The following is a 22,068-nucleotide window of genomic DNA, read 5'->3' on the forward strand; positions in this document are numbered from 1 at the left end:
CCCCTCTCCCAAGCTAGGAACCTGCTCCCTTCCTTGAGGCAGCTGCTTAAATTGAAAAACAGTGGGTGGTGTATGTGGCACTGCACATTACAACACATGCCCAGAGCTGTGCCAACAGGTGGCCACATTGAAGGTTGGGGAAGCCTACTATGTTGTGATGTAAGTACCCTCTGTTAGCTGAAGCCCTCAAAAGCCCCTCCCCATCGCCGTCCCCCCCCCCAAACACACAGACACACCAGCCACATGGGGGCCTTGGCCCGTTTATTTCCACATCCAGAGGCTCCTGACACAAAGATGATGTCTAAGAAGACCCTAGGCAGGCAATACCTTCCAGCGGACATGAGGAGAAGGAAAGAGGAGTGCTGGCATAGGAGATAGGCATGTGTATCCTAGACTCTTTACTAGGAGTACCAGGAGTCTGGAGAGACTCCATTCCCCCGGCCCCAGCATCTCCCCAGCAGTGCTGCTTTCTCCATGTTAATGCTCCCCTTCTACTGCACACACAAGAAATCTACCCTCATTTTTCAGAAGCAACAACTAAGCATCTTCAATAGTCAAACTGTGCCCCTCAGTGAAGATGAGGGTGTAAATCCCTGAGCCCTCTCTCCCAAAGTCAGATCCCTAGGCACCTCCTTCCTGACCTTATAGATTGAGGCTTCCAGCTCAGGAAGTGGGAGGGGGGCAGTGTCTATGTCTGCCCAGACCCCAGCCGAGTGCCTCCTCCCAGAGCCAGAGGGACACTGATCCCAGGAAAAGCACCCAGGTCTAAGGTTTGGCCAAGGTTGAAAAAGATAGGGCAGTGATAGATAGTAGGTCAGTAGCAGGGGGCTCCCAGTGTGAGCACTTGATAGGGATTGGATGAGGGTTGTTAGGCTGAGCAAAGCTAGAGGAGGGTAAGGGCCTCAGTAGGTAAAACGCATCTTCTGTGGATACCCCAGCTTGTCTAAGTTGGGGTGGCAGGCCAGCTGTACCATGGGAGGTGGCCCACACAGCAGCAGCAGCACATCATCCCCTGGGGCAGGCAGGTGTTCCCGAATCATGTCAGCTGTCACAAAGCCCCTGCCATAGGCCCAGTCTGCAGGGGTAGGAAGAGGAGAAACCCAAGTGAGATGCCCACTCTGACCCAGGCTGTGGCTGAGGGTGGTACATGTTACATACTAGCTATATTATTAAGTCCTCAATACCACCCTTGCCAAGGACTTGGGGAACAAGAACAGAAATCACATGGGTCTCTGGGTTGATCTCAAGCCATTCAGACACGGGAGGTGGGTACTCTGCCATAGACTTTTTCCATATGAATCAGAAACCAAGACAGAGGAAGCTAGGACACACGTGCCAAGGGAGGGGAAAGGAAGAGGAAAATGTCTGGGTGTGGCAAGGGACAGGGAAGTTGAGTTACCAGCTGGAGGTTGATCCAAGGTGAACCAGAGTTTAAAACGTTCAGGATATCGGGCCTGCAGTTCCTCCAGATCTTCTCGTAGAATTATGTCCTTCTCAGTCTGAAATGTCAGGGAAAGAGAAAGTAAATCAATCCCTTTAGAATTACCTAACAACCCCCCCCCCCCCCCCCCCCCCGCAAAGAAAACCCAAGCAAAAGTCTCATCTCTAAAGCCGCACCTCTATCTCCAGCCCTCATAATGCTCCCTTAGTAAGTGTGTGTGTATGTGTGTGTGGGGGAATTACTCTAAATTCTAGGAAATAATTTCAAAGAGTTGAAATGAAGGTAAAAGGAAAGATCGCAGGCTTATAGTTAGAAGGGACCCTTTAGTCCAACCCTCTCATCTGACAGATGAGGAAACAGGCAGAGGTGGTATTTGCCCACAGTCACATAGGAGGCATCAGATTTGGGATTTGAAACCTGGTCCTCCAACCCCCCTCCCCCACTTTCCACTCTCCTCTCCACTATCCCAAACCACAGACAGTTGCTGGCATGGGTTTTGAAACAGTCCCCAGCCCTAGCCTATGGCACTCTAGGCATCATGCCCCACAGTCAGCAGCCATTCTGCAAGTCCTGGTACATAGCAAATCCAACCAACCTGGTTGGCAAACAGCAGAAAGCACTGGGTTGGATCTTCAGGGTCCTTTAGGATGGCCCGGATGAGCTGCAGCATTGGGGTGATCCCTGAATAAAGAGCCCCCCCCACCTTGTTGTTGTATGTCAGGGGCAGCTCCTCCTGACAAAAACCTGGTTAACCTCTTTCTCCTCAGTGCTACCTATTAACCTGTTCCATATATTTACTCTATTTCCTAGTATCCTGGTTCTTTTTTCCCCCTCTGGTTTTCTAGGACTCCTCTATTTCCAGACAGGAATTATGATTCACCCCCAGAAAATCTGAAGTCTGAATTTAGTGCATGGTTTAGGGAGATCTTGTGACATCACACAGATTCATATAAACTCAGATGTTAAAATTCTTTTAAGGAAACAATTCTAAGACTTTCTTAAAAAAAAAAAATTTACAGTCTAGGACTAGCGTTGGAAGAAGCAGCTGTCAGCAAATGTCTAATGATTCAGTGAGAGGCTGCAGATCCATCCCCCTACATAGCCATTCTGATTCACTTCTTTCCATCCAATGCAAAAAGGTCTAGATTGGAGGTGTTTGGAGGAGATACCCCCTGATTTCAATACCCCTTTTTTTTGGTTGTTCACAGACCCAGGAACTCCAGCAGCCCATCATTACCAGTCCAGCTATGAGCATCTAACCCTTCCAAGTGTCACTTGCTACCAGCTCCATGCCAACGGCCAGCAGCACTGGGGGCAGACACAAGGGTGACACACACCCGTCCCTCCGGCAATCATTCCCAACTTCTTCGCCACTCGGAGTTCTGCTGGAGATTTCTTGCCGGGGTGAATGTCAAATTTCCCTGAAAAAAGTCAAGAGCAGAGAGGACAAACAGGAAGTCAGTGTAAGGAGCTGAAAAGGAAAATTAAACCCCGGGGGGCACTTTATCAAATGGTTATGAGCCTTAATCCTGGATCCCAATGCAGTGACAAATTTATTCACAGACTGGTTGGAAGATTCACACTGACCTGGCTATTGACAGTAATATATCCTGGGACTCTGGGTAGGGCTGGGCCACCTGTCTTTCATTACTGCCAGATCCCTGTACTCTTAGGGAAGAGAGCTGTTGTTCTAGGGCTACACCATGAGTCATGAGCAATCTTAGGCAGTGAGATGCCTCCTTGGTGAGACAGACAGGCACAGGGCCAGGTGTGACTCAACATTCCTTAGTGCCACCAGCAGGGCTCAGGGGGCTAGGCTAATGGGCCCAGCTGTTCCAGTGGGGGAAGAATAAGGAGGAACTGCTATGAAGTCTATCTCCAGCTCTCTCTGAAAACAAGGCTGAGAAAGCTCTTTTGGGGAGCAGAGAAAGAAGCCAAATATTTGCCCTGGTCATACCCGAGTCTGTTACAACTGCTGGATTCAGGACAGCGGCTGTTCCCTATGGCAGATGAGACCAAATAATATGTCTCATTATATCGTCAGAGCTATTGTTAGGTGGAGAAGGAGGCCTGGGTTTAGCTATGAACAAAGAATAAAGGTCATACAAAGAGGTGTGCATAACGCAGATACATTCATAATGCCGACAATGACTTGAAAGCCTCAGGACCTAAAAAAACCCGAGGGGTTTGATCAAGAAGCAATAGGGCTGATACCTTTCCCGTTATAAGTGAGCATCCCACTTGGCCCCCGAAATTCCACCACATCTCCAATCTTTAGGCTGTCTAGGTACTGAGACATCTTCCCACCTTCGGGGAACTTGGGGTGTACTCCTTTCAGGTAGACCTGAGGAGAGGAGAGAATAGTGTCTGACCAGTTTCACCAGTTGTAAAACCCCATCTCTCCCAATCCCACTTCTGGCCTTTTCCTCACAGATTGAACCCAAGCTTCAGAAACTCCAGATGTTACTGGTGGCTGCTTGACTGAGCTTGAGTTTAAGGCAAGGACTATACATACTTTTTTCCTCCTCCAACCCCCAAAGGCCACCAATCCTTAATAGACCCAGTGAGTTCCCAGAAATCCCAGGAAAATGTTGGAGAAGGGAGGAAAGGAAGAATATGTGTGGTTCTTTCTCGTACCTTGATGACAAGGTCCACGTAGCCCTTGTTCTCATCACTGGTGACAGGTGTGTATGGCCGGACAACCAAGTTGCCATCAATTCGGGCAGAGAGGTAGACATGCTTCCCTAGTGACCATGTAGGAAACAGGGTGTGAGGTTGAGCCAAGAAGGTCCCCCAACCCTTCCTGCTTTTTGATCCAGTTTGTTTGAATCTGAGCCCACTGATATTCATCTCTGTTCCATGTTGGAATGAATCATGGAGCAAGAGTGTGCTCAGTGGGCTCATTCTGGCCATAGCAGAGTTTTACATGGGGTACTTATGAAAAGAGGAGGCCCCTTCTTGCTCCTAGTCAGATCCCCAAATTCCAGCAGACAAAATTGGAAGAACCCTGATCAACTTGTCCTAGAGCCCCAGTAAGGGGCTGAGGGGAAGAGAGATGGTCCAAGTTAATGTCCCTTACCCTGGCAAAAGTCAGCAACAATGCTAGCAAGTCCTGGGGAATAGGAGGGGATCTTGGAGCCCACACCCTAGTAATGGGATATCAGAGCATTTGTCAGACTGGAAATCAAATCAGGAAGGGAAAGGAACGATGGGATCCAGGGAAAAGAAATGGAGGAATAGGAGATTGGAAGGGAGGAGGGAGAGAGGACTCCTAGTCTTTCCATGCAGTGATCAGACAGCAGCGTCCTTCCTAGTCCTCTGCCCACCAGACTCTCCTTACCTATAGGGAGTCCCAGGATGTGATGGGCTGAAGGCAGGGCAAAACGGAATTTCTTGGTGTTGTGGCTGACAGTCTAATAAGAGTTAAAAGCGAATCTCACTACACGGCCGCCACCCCCCTGTTCTCTCTTCTAACTTCCTCCCCCCCCCCCCCCCATGTAACTTGCCGTCTTATCCAGCAGCCTCAGCAAGTACTTCTCATTGGGGTCCCGGAGAGTGACAGGTGCTCTTCGAGACCTACGAACCAGGTAGGAGCCCAGGGCCACTCCTAGCAGAGACAGAAGTCCCACTCCCAGGGTGGCCAGTAGGGCAGTGCTCTGTCGGGGGGAGAAGTCAGTGAGGGAATGAATGGGTCAGCCCAGGAGCCTGTGAGCACTGGGATATACACTCCAGATGCCACGGAGCAGGGGGAAGGGCTGCTGGAGGTGGGGAAGATCCTAGGGTCTAGGGTCTCGGCGGTCTGAGACAAGTGACAGGGCCGTGTCCAAAGACGGGTATTGGACTGGGCAGGGGAACTTGCTCCAGGGAAGGGATCCAGGGTCTGGGCTAGGGTGCAGATGGAAAGAGGAACCGGATCCAGGTGGGATGCGGAGCAGGCTGCGGAATAGGGAAGGGAGGGGTTCTCGAGTGAGCCCCAGGTGGCGGAGCAGGGGTCTCGGAGTCCTGACAAGGGGAAGGGGAAGGGAAAGTCGGTGGGTGCAAAGCGGGGTGGGGGCAGACATGAGGAATCGGAGGTCCTCACCGGCTGGATCCCCATGGTCAAGTGCGGAGTCCGCTTCCAAAGGCTCCCAGGCCCGATCCCACAATGCGCCGCGGGGTGGGGCGGGGCGGGATAGGACAAGACGGGGATGGGAAGAAAAATAAAAGGAAAGGAGGGGAGAAGGGAGGGGAAAGAGCGAAGGGGAGGAGAAAGGAGGGAGGAAAGGAAAGATTAAAGGAAAGCAGGGGAAGGGAAGCAAAGTGAGAGGAGGGGAAGGAGAGGAGTGGAGGGAAGCTGAGGAAAAAGGGAGGAGAGGAGATAAGGGTAGGGGAAAGAAAAACAGGGACAGAGAAAGGAGAGAAGGATAATGGAAGATAAGGGGGAGGGAGGGAAGGAGGGAAAGGAAAGAAGGGAGAAGGATTCTGTAACTCTCGGGGCTGTCCTTGTAACTATCTGAACTTCCCCTAACATCGGAATCCTTGGTCCTATTACCACAACCTCTTAGTTCTGTGAAAGGGGTAGGGGGTGGGAGGAAGCGAATCGCCGACTTCCCCGGTTCTACTTAGAATCAGGAAGGGACCTCAGGGGCCATCTAATCCAAGCCGACCTGAAGGAAAATCTCTCCAACATAGTCAGGTGCTCATAAAATATTGTCTGTATTGTGGTTTGAAGGGAATACCAGGTGAAATAAGGAGTCATGAAAGTTATTTTTCATTCTTTTTTATTTTTCATTCTTTTCATTTTTTTAATAATAATAATAATAATAATAATAATAAATATTTTGATTTAAAGTTTTGAGTTCCAAATTCTATCCTTCCTCCCCTTCCTCCTCTTCCCTCAGGTGGTAAGCAATCAGATATAGGCTATACATGGGCAATTATGCCCTCATTGCCCTGAAAAAAAAAAGTAGCCTTTGGAGACTTGTACCTAAACTTTAGCAAATGAAAGGTAAAACACAGTAGCCCATTTAGTCTATCTATGATCCACAGACATGAAGTAGTCAATATATTCAGTAACACAACTTTTGTTTTTCTGACTCAATTCCATGCATCCTGGAGAAATGTTAAGTGATCATTTTTTTTTTTTTTTAGTGAGGCAATTGGGGTTAAGTGACTTGCCCAGGGTCACACAGCTAGTAAGTGTTAAGTGTCTGAGGCCGAATTTGAACTCAGGTACTCCTGACTCCAGGGCCGGTGCTCTATCCACTGCGCCACCTAGCTGCCCCTTAAGTGATGATTTAAGCCTGGTTTCTTTTTCTTTTCTTTCTTTCTTCCTTTTTCTTTTTCTTCCTTCCTTCCCTTTTTTTTTGTTGTTGTTGCCTGGTTTCTTTTCTTTTTTCCATAGCAATGAAAGTTAAGTGACTTGCTCAGGGTCGCACAGCTGGTAAGTTGTCAAGTCTCTGAGGTTGGATTTGAACTCAGGTTTTCCTGAATCCAGGGCCGAAGTGCCTGGTTTCTTTTAGGGATTGAAACTGCTAGCAGTGTGTGTGATATAATGATGAGATTGGGTTTGGGGCTATTGAAACAGTGGGCAAGATTGGCTAGGGGCTTTTTTCCATTTTTTTTTTTAGCTCAGTCTTGTAAGCCTGCTTTCTTTAGTCAAACGTCTATTCATCTCTTGTTGCCATTCTCTTGTTGCTACTCCCCTGTCACTGAGCTTCTCGCTTAGTAATTTTTAAAATGATGGACCCTCTATCTGTATTGATTCCCAGACCCTAGAGAAGTCTGAAGGGCGTGGTTTCCCTCAGCAATGGGTACTCAGTGGACAGATAGTAAGAGAACTGGGATTGTTCTCTTCATTTGGAAAGCCAGGAGAAAAGAAAGGCCAGAGAGGACCTTGGAAGATAAAAGGGGGGAAACTGTAGATAAGGTGGTTATCTGTGACATTGTAAAATGATATATGTCCACAATCATATTGGAGGAAAATACCTAGCTTGTGCACAGGCACTCTTGAATGGATGCTTTCCATGGTATGGGGGATCCAGAGAATGAAATCCTCTTCCATTCTGAGGCACATGAGGGAGAGTACATCCCCAGGGAACTTCCCTTTCTTGCTTAATGATTCCTTATAGATCCCCACTTCCCACTCACTCTTGCCTTCCACCTCCACCTCCCAATAGTGGCTCTCCGAGGTGAAGCTCTGAGCACCCAACACAGAAATAGCTTGTTCAGCGTGGGCACTGGCAAGCTTCACACTCTTCAGATCTTCAGAGAGGATAACATTGGACTTTGCTGTCTTGGGATCCAGAGTAATATCCCTTTGGAAGGTCAATAGTATTTCCCTCATTCCACAATCAGTCCAAGGTAGAGCAGCAGGCTCTGGACATTGAAACAACAGCACCTCACTCCTTTCCAATATGCTTCTTATGTCCAGGAGCATCTCCGTGACTGGCCTCTCAAAATTCTTCTCTAACTCATCAGTCATCTTTTGTAGGTTTTGGATATATTGGGAAAATCTGGCCTCTGTCTCCATTAATTTCTTCACATTCTTTCTTTTTTCCTTGTCCAGCTTTTGTACCTCTACTTGGTGATTCTTCGTCAAGAAAGGGTGCGTTTTGATGTATTCTGGTATGATGATCTGCTTCAGTATCTGTGCTTCCATGTTACACTGCACCACTCTCCTTCTCTCCTGGTCCAATAAAAATTGAGCCTCTTTCGCTTTCCCCAGCAAACTACTAAGGGCTTCACAGAGTTTCGCCTTGCAGTTCTCAGCATACTCCTCTATGAGATACACACTGTGAGCTTTGTGTTCTTGGGAGAGTAAGCAGGACACACAAAGCAGCTTCTGGTCATCCTCACAGAACAGCTTCTGAATTGCTAGGTGCTGATCACAGATGGTCTGGCAATTGATGTAATTTGATAAATGAGGTCTGAACTGTTTAGTAATGATCACTAGATCCTCTAGGCACTTACTGGTCTCTAAGTCTCTGGACTGAATGGTTCCCCTGCACATTGGACAGGCCCATGGTGCATGGGTTCCTTCCCAGCTCTGGAAGAGGCACTCTTTGCAAAAACTGTGCCCACAGTCAACAGTCACTGGCTTGGTGAAGTAATCCAAGCAAATGGAACAGGTGAGTTCCCTCTTGAGATTTGCAATCATATCATTGACATCCATGTTCCTAGGACTTTATTCCCTCTGATGTAGAAAGTTTCCTTCAGAGGTTATAGCTCCAGATCTGAGCTTCCAAAACTCAGCTCCAAAGCCTTTTTATAACCACCTGGGCCCCCAGGTTCCACCTCTCTGGATTCACACCAAGAAGGTGTTAACTTACCTGGTTCACACATTTGTTATTCTGGGCCTGCTTTGGAATTAGTTCCAGAGCTGTATTCATAGGAGACTGAGCTAGCCAGGCAAAAGCTTCACACCTCACTGATATTACTTCAACAAATACTCTTTTTTGTTTGTTTTGTTTTGTTTTTTGTTTTTTTAATTTTTGCAGGGCAATGAGAGTTAAGTGACTTGCCCAGGGTCACACAGCTAGTTAAGTGTCAAGTGTCTGAGGCTGGATTTGAACTTGGGTACTCCTGAATTCAAGGCCAGTGCTTTATCCACTGTGCCACCTAGCTGTCCCCTTCTTTTTTTTTAATGTAACAAATATTTTTATTTTTCAGTTTTGGGTTCTAATTTTTTATCCCTCCTTCCGTTCCTCCCCAGCACCCTCCCTGAAGTGGCAAGCAATCAGATATGGGTTATACATGTATGGTTATGTAAAACATTACCATATTTATCGTTTTGTACAAGAAAACTTGATTAAAAGAAAAAAATGGAAAAAAAAAGTGAAAAATAACATGCTTAAGTCTGTTCCATCAATATCAGTTCTTTCTTTGGAGGTGGATAGTATGTTTCATCAATAGTCCTTTGGGATTGTCTTGGATCATTGTATTGTTGAGAATAGTCAAGTCATTCACAGTTCTTCATCAAACAATATTGTTGTCTCTGTGCATAATGTTCTCTTGGTTCTGCTCACTTCACTATACATCATTTCATACCTATCTTTCCAAGCCTTTCTGAAGTCATCCTGCTTCAACAGACATTTCTTAAAAGCCTATTATATTCTAGGTAATAAAAAAACACCACTCGATATGATACTAGTTATTATGTGATGTGTTCAAACAATAATTCCTGATATTACGTAGTTGTTTAAAGTTCTGAATGTTATCATCATTATCTTGGGTTTTTTTTGTTTGTTTGTTTGTTTGTTTTTTTAGTGAGGCAATTGGGGTTAAGTGACTTGCCCAGGGTCACACAGCTAGTAAGTGTCAAGTGTCTGAGGCCGGATTTGAACTCAGGTCCTCCTGACTCCAGGGCCAGTGCTTTATCCACTGTGCCACCTAGCGACCCCCATTGTCTTGTTTTTTAATTCTTAAATTAATCCTGTTAGTTACTACATCTATAACTCTTTTCCTTTTAAACATCAAGATCTGAGACAGAGGTTCAGATTCAACAAGAGAGAAGTTAGGCACTAGGGCGAGGTTTTTTTTCATTTATTTAGATTTTTATTTTCCCAAATTACATGTAAAAACAATTTTTAACAGCCATTTTTAAAACTTTGTGCTCCAAATTCTCTCCCCCCACCCTTAAGAAGGCAAGCTATTCAATATGTTATACATGTGTAGTCATGTAAAACATTTCCATATTAGTCAGGTTATAAAAGAAAACAAACAAAAAACTCAAGAAAAATTTAAAAATTATGCTTCGGGGCGGCTAGGTGGCACAGTGGCACAGTGGATAAAGCACCGGCCCTGGATTCAGGAGTACCTGAGTTCAAATCCAGCCTCAGATACTTGACACTTAACTAGCTGTGTGACCCTGGGCAAGTCACTTAACCCCCATTGCCCTGAGGGGGGGAAAAAAGAGCTATAAAAAAATTATGCTTCAATCTGTGTTCAGACAATATCAGTTCTTCCTCTGGAGATGGACTGAATTTTTCATCATAAATCCTTCAGAGTTGTCTTGTATCATTGTGTTGCTGAGAATAGCAAGGTCATGCACAGCTGATCATCTTACAATATTACTGTTACTTTGTGTACAGTACATTTCACTTTTCATCAACTCACGTTAAGTCTTCCCACATTTTTCTGAGAGCATCGAGTTCATCATTTCTTAAGGCACAATAGTCTTCTATCATAATCCCATCCTACAATTTGTTCAGCCATTCCCCAATTGATGGGTATCCCCTCAGTTTTGAATTCTTTGTACCAGAAAAGGGCTGCCATAAGTATTTTTTGTGCATATATATGTCTTTTAACTTTTTGGTTTTTTATCTCTTTTTGGATATTGACCTAGTAGTGGTATTACTAGGTCAAAGAGTATGTATGGCTGTATAACCCTTTGGCCGTAGTTGCAAATTGTTCTACAGAATGCTTGAATCAGTTTATAAGTCCACCAACAGTACATTAATGTTTCATTTTCCCACTGGGGACAGTTTTTTGAGAAAAGAAGTTGAATTAAGATGGAAAGATGCTAAATTTAGATGTTGTCTTGTTGATTTTCAGTTACCATTGGTCTGTCCTTTAGAAATATTACAGGAGGGGCAGCTACATGGTGCAGTGGATAAAGCACTGGCCCTGGATTCAGGAGTACCTGAGTTCAAATCTAGCCTCAGACATTTGACACTAGCTGTGTGACCCTGGGCAAGTCACTTAACCCCCATTGCCCCACAAAAAAAATGTTTTTTAAAAGAAATATTACAGGAAATCAGGTGAGAGATAGAGTACTAATTCTTTTTAGCTTTTCCCTACAAACTACTCAGGATCTTCTGGAGAAGCTTAAAGAGATCTGGGTGGGGGGGAGTAGATGGTCTGTACACAAGTCAGTGAGAAAAGTCCCACAGTAGTGGAGCCAGGTTGAGTTTCAAACTTATTTCTTACTAGTCTTTGACACCCACACTCTGCTTTTCTGTAATTAATCTTATTACTTTCTGCTACACATGATGCCATGTTCTTCCTGTCTCCTACATAGCCTGTTTATGTTATGAATGAATGGATAGATGAAAAAGAACTTATTAAGTGCTTTCCATGGGCAAAGTCCTGTGCTAAGTGCTGGGGATACAAATAGAAAAGCAACAGGCTGCTCTGAATGTCCTGGCACATGCCGCCCCATCTGTCCCTCAGGACACCTTGTTGCTTTAGCTAGGTTTATTTTCCTAGCTGGTGGATGGCAGTTGCTCAGGATTTGGTATTGGTGTTGGTAGGAGAAGCAGGTCACTTCTCCAAAGGGAAAACCAAGTCCTGTTGAGTCTACCTTTAAAATCTCTCTCTCTCTCTCTCTCTCCCTCTCTCTCTCTCTCTCTCTCTCTCTCTCTCTCTCTCTCTCTCTCTCTCTTTTTGAGTGGGGCAATGAGGATTAAGTGACTTGCCCAGGGTCACACAGCTACTAAGTGTCAAGTGTCTGAAGCTGGATTTGAACTCAGGTTCTTCTGAATCCAGGGCTGGTGCTTTATCCACTGTGCCACCTCGCTGCCCCCCCCCCAATATCTCTTTTGAGTCTACCTTCAAAATATCTTTTGCATCCATCCCCTCCTCTCTATTCTCATTCCAGTATTATCTACCTGGTCTAACTGCAATATTTGCCTATCAGGTCTTTCATAGACCCTGCCATGAAGCCTTATGTGATTTCCCCAGTGCCTAATGACATTCTTCCCCAGCCCACCCTGGAATTTACACAGCATTTAATTTTGTCCCACTGTAGTGCCCTTATGCAGAATATCCCAAAAATGCATTAAGGAGTTGTGACTTTTGAGACACCCTGTATCCTATTGTGTGTTATAATCATCTGTGTTTGTGTCCCATCTTTTTAGCAGATTCCAAGTTTCCTGAGGGTAGAGACCATGTTTTAGCTAAACTTTCTGCACGCAGTATAGTGCTTTGCATACAATGACTACTTATTTGCTTTATTTTGAATTATGTTGTTTTGCCTCATCTGTGAGACCCACCCTCCTCCTCTCTGCCCATCCAAATCCATCTACCCTCCAACCACAAGAGCTTCCTGCTCCATAAATACTGCCCGGGATGTCTATAGGTTTTGTGCTGCTCGATTTCTTCTGAACTCCTACAGAACTTAGAGATAATACCACAGCACTTGGCATTGGTTATATTGTGTCTTTGGAGTTTCCACTCAAGAGAGACTTCTTGGCTCTGGCGCTCACCAGAATGAGGTCTTCAGCAGTAATGTTAGGATCTTTTAAGCTGGTTAAGGACCCTAGCCAGAGGTTAAGGACAGAGCCATCCAGTTAAGGATAGAGCCAATCAAGGCCAGTCTATAATAGCCCCTGGAACAATGTTGCATGGTGCCCAGAATGAGTGGGCAACTTTGTAGAGAAAAGTGAATAGAGTCCAAGATCCAGGAGGTTTACAGCCTAGCAGACCTATTTCCATCTAGGCGCAGAGCTTTGCATTTGTCCCTTGAAAGTTTCCCCATCTCGTTTCCATTCCTTCCTTCTGGATGCCATTTTCAATTCCTTCCCTGATCTGTATTGGCCACCCTAGAACACAGAGACTTGAATGATAATAAATCAAGCTGAGAAAGCCATAGTGATCTGAAGTTAAATAAGTTTGCCATGAGCTTTGCTAGAACTTGCTCTTAATCTATCTGAGCCAGGCAGGCTTCCTGAGGATGATTAAGGACAGAGTGGGATAGCAGAAGGAAGGCTGGGTTTGGAATTAGAGAAGAGCCGAACTGAAATTCCAGAATGTGACCATATACCTTCTCTGAGACTCATATTTCTCAACTGAAAAATGAAGGCATTAAAATAGATGGCCTCTGAGAAGATTATGTTCAGATCTCATAGTTCCCACTGACCCCCCCCCCCTCCTCCCTTGGCCCCTGTCTCTGAAGATGGTCAATTTAAATAACAGGAAGACTCATTCAGGTGTTTCAGCATTGTTTTGTGGCTGTGTTGATTTTAGAAGGATGACAGGCTTGAAATTTATCTTCGGCTGTGTTGAGAAATCAAGGAAGTCGGATAAAGAATGAAGGAATACCCCATTGTTGGGACCCTAGGGTCAAGGGGATTCTGCTCTGAGAGGGAAAGATGTGTGACAGACCATCTGGTCTCAGCTTCATTATCACATCCTGTGCTTGTTTGCAAAAAAAGTATAAAAATGGCTTGACTTATTGCTTTGGTGTGCCACATGTCTTGATAGCATGGGCACCTTCTTTCGAAAGAATAAATGAATTCTATATGCTTTGGCCTCCTTTCTTCCTGAGTCTCGAGTATTGAATTGGTGGGCGAATTCCCCGACCCACTCAGCCTCCAAGCTTCGAATGGAGTACCATTTCTGGGAACAAGCCATCTCAGAGATGATTTAGGGCCAAAGAGACAGAGATGAAGGTGACAAAATACCACTTTGTCTCTTTCCTGCCTCTTGTCCCAATCCTCCAAATGCCATCTTAAGCTCAATATTCCTTTTGGACTATCCTAATGTGTTTTCTCTTATTGAATGTCTTATCCTGTTTCTGGATCCCAACTTACCCCTTTCCTGGAAATGACTTAGGTTAGGTCATGTGTTCTTTAGTTCTTAGCCTTTTTTGTGTAGGAGGTTGAGGGATGGGATCCAGCTGTGGGGAGCAAGAAATAATTTCCCCCTCTCACTGATAACTAAATAAACCATTCATGCCACAGCCATAACTAGGGTTATTTTCCCATTCTCTCCACTAAGTCACCTCACCCTTCCCATCGTGAGGTGTTACTTTTCAACAGTACTCCATTAATCTTCTTGGGGTTTTGTTTGTTTGTTTGTTTTTGTTTTGGCTGTCTCTTTCCTTAGGGCATGGGGGAAGCTGTCACTGAAGAGTTTGGACAGAAAAAGTAAAACAAAATTCTAAGCAATTCAAGCCCCCTGCCACTTGTGAGGTGTATACCAAATTGCTGAGGCTGTCTATGGCTTCCAGTGGATACAGAAAACAACAGTTGAGACTTTCTGTAGGGGTCATTGTTCTTTATTGAAAGACTGGTAGATTTTTAATACCACAAGACAAGGGGCAGGACTGGACAGAACCAAATGATTCTAGAACATGATATTCCTGATCCCCAGAAAGTGACCCTCCTAGGTCACAATCCCCTGACAACCAATGTTCCTCCTGAATGGGACTCAGGTCACTTCCTTGCTCCTTGTTCTCTCTGTCCTGCTGAGAGGATTACAATCTCAGGGCACCTCCTTTCTCAAGGTCTGCAGCTGTCCCTTCAGAAGTCATTCAGCATTCCAACCAATGTTTATGAAGGGTAATTAACTCTTTTTAACACAGGAAATACAAAGCCCCTGCCCTCAAGGAAATTTTTTTTGGGGGTGAAGCAACTGGGGTTAAGTGACTCACCCAGGGTCACACAGCTAGTAAGTGTTAAGTGTCTGAGGCCAGCTTTGAACTCAGGTCCTCCTGACTCCAGGGCCAGAACTCTATCCACTGTGCCACCTAGCTGCCCCAAATGAGATTTTTGTTTGTTTGTTTGTTTTTGAGGGGCAATGAGGGTTAAGTGACTCACCCAGGGTCACACAGCTAGTAAGTGTCAAGTGTCTGAGGCCAGCTTTGAACTCAGGTCCTCCTGACTCCAGGGCCAGAGCTCTATCCACTGTGCCACCTAGCTGCCCCAAATGAGATTTTTGTTTGTTTGTTTTTGAGGGGCAATGAGGGTTAAGTGACTTGCCCAGGGTGACACAGCTAGTAAGTATCAAGTGTCTGAGGTCAGATTTGAACTCAGGTCCTCCTGAATCCAGGGCCAGTGCTTTATTATCCACTGCACCACCTAGCTGCCCTCCTCAAGGAAATTATAATAAGGATGGGAAGATAAGACAGGGACAAACATGAATTTAACACAGCGCAAATATATACAAGTGCCTAAGGGGAGCAAAGCACTATGAGGTGTTCAGGGAAGGAAAAATAACTACAGTTGGAGGGGATTAGGGAAGGCTTTCATGGAGAAGATGGCAATGGATATGAACCCTGAAAAAGTAGGAGAATTTTAATGAGCAAAGATAGGGGCCTGCTTGTTGTTTGTCCTTTGTTCTTGAAGAGGACCAATGACATGAAGAGGGTGATGTCTTGATTTAGGCGTGAATTGGATTTAAGTGAGGCAGGGCTGTGCTGTCTTAAAGACCCCAAAGGGTACTTTCTAGGCTCTCTTCAGAAGGGAGAAAAGGGATCATACAGAAACAGTAATAATATGATGCAAGTATTTGTGGTGGTAAACTAGCCATCTTCTGTCTCAGTTCTTACCTAGCCCTTAGTCATTGAATGGGTGTTGTGATTTTATTGGAATAGGGAATTTCTGATGAGGAAGCTCCCTTTACTGATGCCCACTGGCATCTGATTTGTAACTATAGTTTTAGAAAACCCTGACATGGAGAAGTTAAGTGACTTGTTTGTAGTCAGATAGGTAGTTAGTATTACCACTAGATTGGTTCTGAAAATATTCCTCTTTCAAAGAATTACCCACATGATCCAATCAGAATTTAAGTAAAAGTTTGGATTGCATAGGTAGACTTTCAGGAAGACTATGAACCTCCCATCCAATTGGAGAAAGGAGGGAAGGGACCTTAAGGGTTATAAACTTGTCTGTGGCTTTGTTCAAATGTACCCCTCTGGGGCAGCTAGGTGGCACAGTGGATAGAGCACCGGCCCTGAAATCAGGAGGACCTGAGTTCAAATCCGACCTCAGACACTTAACACTTACTAGCTGTGTGATCCTGGGCAAGTCACTTAACCCCCAACTGCCTCAGTAAAAAAAAAAAATGTACTCCTCTGAGCATAGGCAGGGGTGCCCATTCTCTCAAGAATTCAATAAAAAGCCTTCATCCATGCTCTGCTGCAAGTCTGATTATTTGTAAATACTTTACTTCCAACAATAATAAATGCATGGTTATTTCATTTGACTATCATCATCATTATTATTTTTATTGCTTATAATCAACAAATACTTGAAATGCTAGGAACATATTCTTTATACCAATTATTCATTTGTCACTGTGAAGATCTTGTCTGCTATAGGAAATTATCTGTGAAAACCTAGCAGTTCTCTTTTTACATTTTAATTAACTATCCTCATAAAAGTGTATATATATATATATCTGTGAATGGATGTATACATACATATCTATACACATATACAGCCATATGTGTATGTATGTACACACAGTGGCACAGTGAATAAAGCTCAGAGCCTGGAGTCAGGAAGATCTGAGTTCAAATCTAACCTCAGACACTTACTAGCTGTGTGACCCCGGGGCAAGTCACTTAATCCCCTGTGCCTCAGTTTCCTCATCTGTAAGATCACTCCAGTATGTTTGCCAAGAAAACCCCAAATGGGTCATGGAGAGCTCGGATATGACTGAAATGACTCAACAACAATAATATATGTGGAAAAGTAGGCACATGGATTGGTAGTTGTTGCTATTGTTTCAGTGCTGATGCTGACAATTATTGGTTTCTGGGTAAGCAAGTAATTTAACCTCTCTGGGGTTTATTATTTGCAAAATGTGCTTGCTTCTTCTGCCACCTAACTTACAGAATTGCTGTGAGGAAAGCCCTTTGGCACCTTGAAAGTGCATATAATGCACATAAATGTGAGTGATATATTGGTAATAACTGCCAAGTGTATTTTTAAAATTATTGTACTAAATTGTACTTTCTAAAATTATTGCTACTTATATATTCATGGCTATTGCACCTGTTTTGGCAGTAAGCATTTATTCATTAATATCATATATACCAGTAAAGAATTGACCTAGTATCTCTCTAATTTCCTCATAGCCTTAGGCCTTCAGGTCTAGGTACCTATATACCCCTAAGCCAGAGGGCAAGCAGAGAGGGCAAGAAGAAAGCAACAAAGAGACTGACCCAGGTGTAGCCAGTTTGATCCTCCTTAGATAGAGGTGGATCACCATACATTGATCTAAGCTAATTGGTTATAGCCTCATTCAGTTCCATTGATTGACTTGACTTGAGGGTGGTCCAGAGAGGGTAAATTCCAGTGTCTAGGTGTGCTTCCTCATCTAGCTAAACAAAAGCATCAATCTGCATTTCCTTTGTTCCCCTGGACTCATCTGGGGCAAGAATTAAACTTTCTGGGGTGAAGAGGAGAGAGCAACTGATGTCTGGATCTTTCCTAGAAATCCATTATGAGTCACTATTTTCTCACACTTCCATGATCTTAACTATCCTTTTGGGATCTTACATCCTTTGAGATATTAGAAAATCAATGTTTTAGTGCTTTTAAAATTGGGCTATCTTCAGCATGGCTTTCTTCTCCAAAGCTCCTTGAGATCAGAGGCTGTTCTTTACCTCTCTTTTTTATTCTCAACACTTGGTACAGCCTGGCACATGGTAGGTTATTAATAAATGTTTATCAACTGACTGACTGCATAGGTTCAATCAGATCCACCTGCACTTTTTGACTTCAGGACTCACAACAACCTTGAAAACCTGACTGCCACTTCCTCAAATAGTATATTGACTACTGAGGTGGTAGAGACCAATTATTGTGGCCCCACTGCCGTCACCAATGAGAATAGATTGCCATGGAAACACTGGCAGATCTGTTCCATTTCATGTCTTATCCACCCACATTCCTACGTCATCAACAAGTAAGCACTTCTCCTTCCTCCCAAGGGGGAAAGGGGAAAAAATTCATGAAAGCCAATATTACTGCTGTGTCCTTCACCCCCTGCAAAAAATAATGATTTGATCTGACAGTTCTCCCTCCAACTTCACAATGGACTTCAGAGATCAGGGCTTGTATTGATTCCCTTTCTTGTCTCTGATTCTGGAGGAAAGGGAAAGGGGATGACCACCTTTCAACAGAGTTGCCAGAAATAAAATTTAAAACATTTTAAGTCTTATTAACAGAAGGCACATCAGAGGTGGTCTTATCCAACCCCTCTACCTGTATGGGGTGTTCAGAGAGCACCAGCACCTCTGGTGTGAGGGCTGCTCATCCACCTTTGGTGTCCACCTGATTCACCCAACTCTCACCTGTGGTTCCAAGAAGCTGTAGCATGTTCAGAGGTCACACCAATAAAACCATTTTGGCAGAGAGGCCAAACCAGGTTGGGGGTAACCAATAGGCCTCAAATTTGTCGGTGAGTTAGTTAGAAGGATGTGTACTCCAACCACGTGAAGACTTCCCCTAGGGAAATGAGCAGATGAGAACAATTTGTTCCAATGCCCACGAAGCAGGTGCTGGGGAGTGCTTAGAGTTTGATCAGACATTGAAAATGCCAATGTCATCCATTGCATCTTGGACCATCAACAGTTATCCTGACTTTTGTGTTGCTACTGAACTTCTGGAGGCTGACAACTCTGCATAACTCTGCCTCACTTAAATGCAACTCACTCACAAGGCAAGATATCACCCATGATGCCATTGGTCCTATTCAAAAATGAAGGCCAAACAATAACACCCTGAAGCATGAATCTTTTTTTAAAAATAACCTTTCTGATGAGTCATCAGACTGTTTAAATATCTTTAAGATAAATTCTTTGCTCCACAAGGCAGTTCCATTCCTTTTTTTTGACCATTTATATAGGTATTGAATTTGTTTTTCTCTCCACTGATATCCTCATTAAGGCTGTCCTTAATGATGATTCTGATAACATTTTTATATAGATAGGAAAGTAGGTACATAAATCAGTAGTTCTCATGTTTGTCACTTTTTTTTCTAGTGCAAGACTTGTTCCACATTTGTGGTGTCTCCCCTTTCTTGCATCTCTATCTTTCAATATCCTCAAAACTCTGTTCCCATCAATCTCCTCTACATGTATTTGATCTAGTCTTGCTATTTTCTTTATCTTTATTTTCTTCAGGGCTATCTCTACCTTCTCCATAAGCACACCTGGGACTGTAATTTTAGAATCTAAGTGTGTTGGTTCTATAGTACTTGGTTGTGGAAAAAAGTTTGTTATAAAAATCTTTGTGGATCTTTTCAATTTTTCTCCTTTTTATTGACCTGTTTTCTGGTGTGTGTTTGTGGGGGGGGGGTTGGTGGGGCAATGGAGGTTAAGTGACTTGCCCAGGGTTACACAGCTAGTGTCAAGTGTCTGAGGTCGGATTTGAACTCAGGTCCTCCTGAATCCAGGGCCAGTGCTTTATCCACTGTGCCACACCTAGCTGCCCCCTATTGACCTATTTTCATCTTCAAATATTCTTGGGAAATGGTTTTGCTTTTTGGTTTTCTCACAAATGTTTCTTTAAATTAGTCTTATCTGCCTCTGCTTCTCTCTGTTTTATAAGGCAATACTGCTTACACTCTTCCATATTTTCCTTTGTATTTCCTGTAGTCCTCACCTATTCCTACCTTTGCATTAAAATCACGAATCTCAAAAGATCCTTAGGTTTTTTATTTTTCCACTATCCTTTTTTATTTGGAATTTAAATCCACATCTCCCCCAAGCAGTTTCATATATACAACTGAAGCAAAACAAGATTGTAGTATATGAAACCACAAGTCTCCATTTTATACCATTTGCTTTTTTCAAAAAGTAAAGAAGAAATTCCATCATTACTTTGAAAACGGTCCTGCTTGTCTGGACTTCTTCCTGATCTCTTCTGTGTATTAAAAAATATTTCAGTGGCTTTATTTTGTGGGTGCATCATTATAGCTATTTTCCCTCTGCTTTGTCTCCCCCTGTCCCCACACCACCACCAATAAAACCAGAAAAATCCTTATAACAAATAAGGGTAGTCAAGCACAACAAGGCAAGTATGTTAAGGATGATTCCTGTTCAGATATAGCCTGGACCAGATAGCCTCTGAAATTGTCATTGTCACTCAGGGTGTTAGCTAGCTAGCCTTCTACCGCTTGGGAGATAGCATAGGGGCCATATGATCACCGTATTTGGACTGGAGGCCACTTTAGGAAAGCTCTGATACAAAGCTCTCTCTCTCAAAGAGACAATGAAGCTTAGAGACCTAGAATGATTTGCTTGTATTGAAACACTCCTTTGTTTCTGGCATATTCTATCAGGACAGGGCCATTGGAAGGGACCAGGAATATGAGAAGTAGAGTTGATAGAATAATTGTTCTTAGAGTCTGGAAGGTCTGAGTTCACAGCCCACACAGACACTTACTGTGTCATCCGGGGCAAGTCATTTAAATTCTCTTGGCCCCAGTTTCCTCACTTGTAAAGTGAGGGTGGGGCAGCTAGATGGCGCAGTAGTTAAAGCACCGGCTCTGGATTCAGGAGTACCTGAGTTCAAATCCGGCCTCAGACACTTGACACTTACTAGCTGTGTGACCCTGGGCAAGTCACTTAACCCTCATTTGCCTGCAAAAAAAAAAAAAAAAGAGTAAAGTGAGGGGGTTGGGCTCATTAACTTTCAAGGTCCCTTTCCCGATTGAAATTTGTGATCTTGTGATTTCTCATGCTAAGTACAATAAATGTTTATTATACATATGGGGAGAGATGAAGTCTTTGACCAGGGACCATATCGTGTTCTCTTTGGAACAATATGAACTCAAATTTTATATGTGAGTTCAGCAGGTTATAGATAACATCAACCAGGAAGTTGCCTAGGAGACCAGAGATTTCAGAGAAAGCTGAGCAGGCATGAAATGAAAATAGAAAGAAGAGAAGAAATCATTTTGAAGCCAGGGGTTCTTATAGGGCTACATCTCTTCCTACCAGGGCTGGTAGACATTGAGGCATTCCCTCTCAGCCCTGTGCCTGCCTTTTGGGACTTTGAAACCATACTTCTATGTTGGGGACCTTGAGGGTAGAAACTGTTTTTGGTTTTGCTTGTATTTGTATTCCCATTCCTTAGCACAGGGCTTAGCATGTAGTACTTAATAAATTATTTCTTTCCTTCCTTCCTTCCTCATTATGGATAATAATGTAGTAACACTTTTGTACTGGGAATTAGTGGCTAGAGAATACAGAGGACTCACTGGTCCAGTGAAAGAGATGATACTGCCCCAAGCATTGAAATAGTGGCTTCAGTATTCATCCAATGGACAAGTCCTTACCAAATCTTTTTACTGTCCCCCTAGATTAAATACCATGTTGATTTAGTAGCAGAGGAAAGAAAGAACAACCTTGCTCCCCTGGTTCTCTGATGGTTGGAAGCAGTTTTTCCCTTCCCCTTTCCCTTCCCCTTCACACACTGGTAGATGGGTGGTATGAATGTGGCTGAGTTAGCTCCTTGGCATGTTACATCTAGGTAAGCCACCAGATACCAACTCACTAACTGTGCACGAACAGATAGTACCAGTCTGGCAGCCTTCTCAACTGTTATTCCTCCTAGTTGCCTTTCAGAGTTCTTGTCTGGGGTTGCAGATATTCTAATATGTGCTTCATTTTCTTACTGAGTTCCCCTATTACACTCCTCGATGTGGCTCCAAACAATTTACTAAATAGGCACTGAAATGAAACTGTATTACTCTGGAAAACAAAAATAAAATTTAAAGCCAGGACCAACACATTTGAGCATACCCACTCAGATTTTCCCACTTTCTTCTGTGCCATACCTCTGTTCTCAAAAGGGGGGGGACAGTAGACTGATGACCCCAAACACCTTGGAAGATGTGCCTTTTAAGGGCAATGGCAAAGTCAAGGGACAGGAAATCATCTCACTACATCCAGCTTCTCTTATCTCTTT

The 22,068-nt window shown here is 44.0% G+C and overlaps 2 protein-coding genes across 2 annotated transcripts; both read right to left on the bottom strand.

Annotated features, from left to right (window-relative positions):
• Nucleotides 1-240: 240 nt before the first annotated feature.
• LOC122725947 (NADH-cytochrome b5 reductase 1) lies at nt 241-5,668 on the bottom strand. The gene is made up of 9 exons (XM_043963311.1): nt 5,523-5,668; nt 4,948-5,097; nt 4,782-4,854; nt 4,079-4,185; nt 3,656-3,785; nt 2,779-2,862; nt 2,037-2,122; nt 1,400-1,499; nt 241-1,075 (listed from the first exon to the last, which is right to left on the bottom strand). The coding sequence occupies exons 1-9, from the start codon at nt 5,535-5,537 to the stop codon at nt 903-905; spliced, it is 918 nt and encodes a 305-aa protein (XP_043819246.1). The 5' UTR covers nt 5,538-5,668; the 3' UTR covers nt 241-902.
• Nucleotides 5,669-7,223: 1,555 nt separating this feature from the next.
• LOC122754657 (probable E3 ubiquitin-protein ligase TRIML1) lies at nt 7,224-8,594 on the bottom strand. Its single transcript, XM_044003148.1, has one exon. The coding sequence runs from the start codon at nt 8,592-8,594 to the stop codon at nt 7,224-7,226; it is 1,371 nt and encodes a 456-aa protein (XP_043859083.1).
• Nucleotides 8,595-22,068: the final 13,474 nt, after the last annotated feature.

The sequence above is a fragment of the Dromiciops gliroides genome, chromosome 4 (assembly GCF_019393635.1).
Source record: "Dromiciops gliroides isolate mDroGli1 chromosome 4, mDroGli1.pri, whole genome shotgun sequence".
Lineage (NCBI taxonomy): Eukaryota > Metazoa > Chordata > Mammalia > Microbiotheria > Microbiotheriidae > Dromiciops > Dromiciops gliroides.

What these genes read in the sequence shown, in the direction of transcription:
- LOC122725947 (XM_043963311.1), bottom strand. An exon ending in ACGTGGACCTTGTCATCAAG is followed by an intron (nt 3,786 to 4,078) that starts GTACGAGAAAGA and finishes TCCTCTCCTCAG; the next exon opens with GTCTACCTGAAAGGAGTACA. An exon ending in CTTGGATCAACCTCCAGCTG is followed by an intron (nt 1,076 to 1,399) that starts GTAACTCAACTT and finishes CTACCCCTGCAG; the next exon opens with ACTGGGCCTATGGCAGGGGC.
- LOC122754657 (XM_044003148.1), bottom strand. Translation starts at nt 8,594, where the DNA reads ATGGATGTCAATGATATGATTGCAAATCTCAAGAGGGAACTCACCTGT.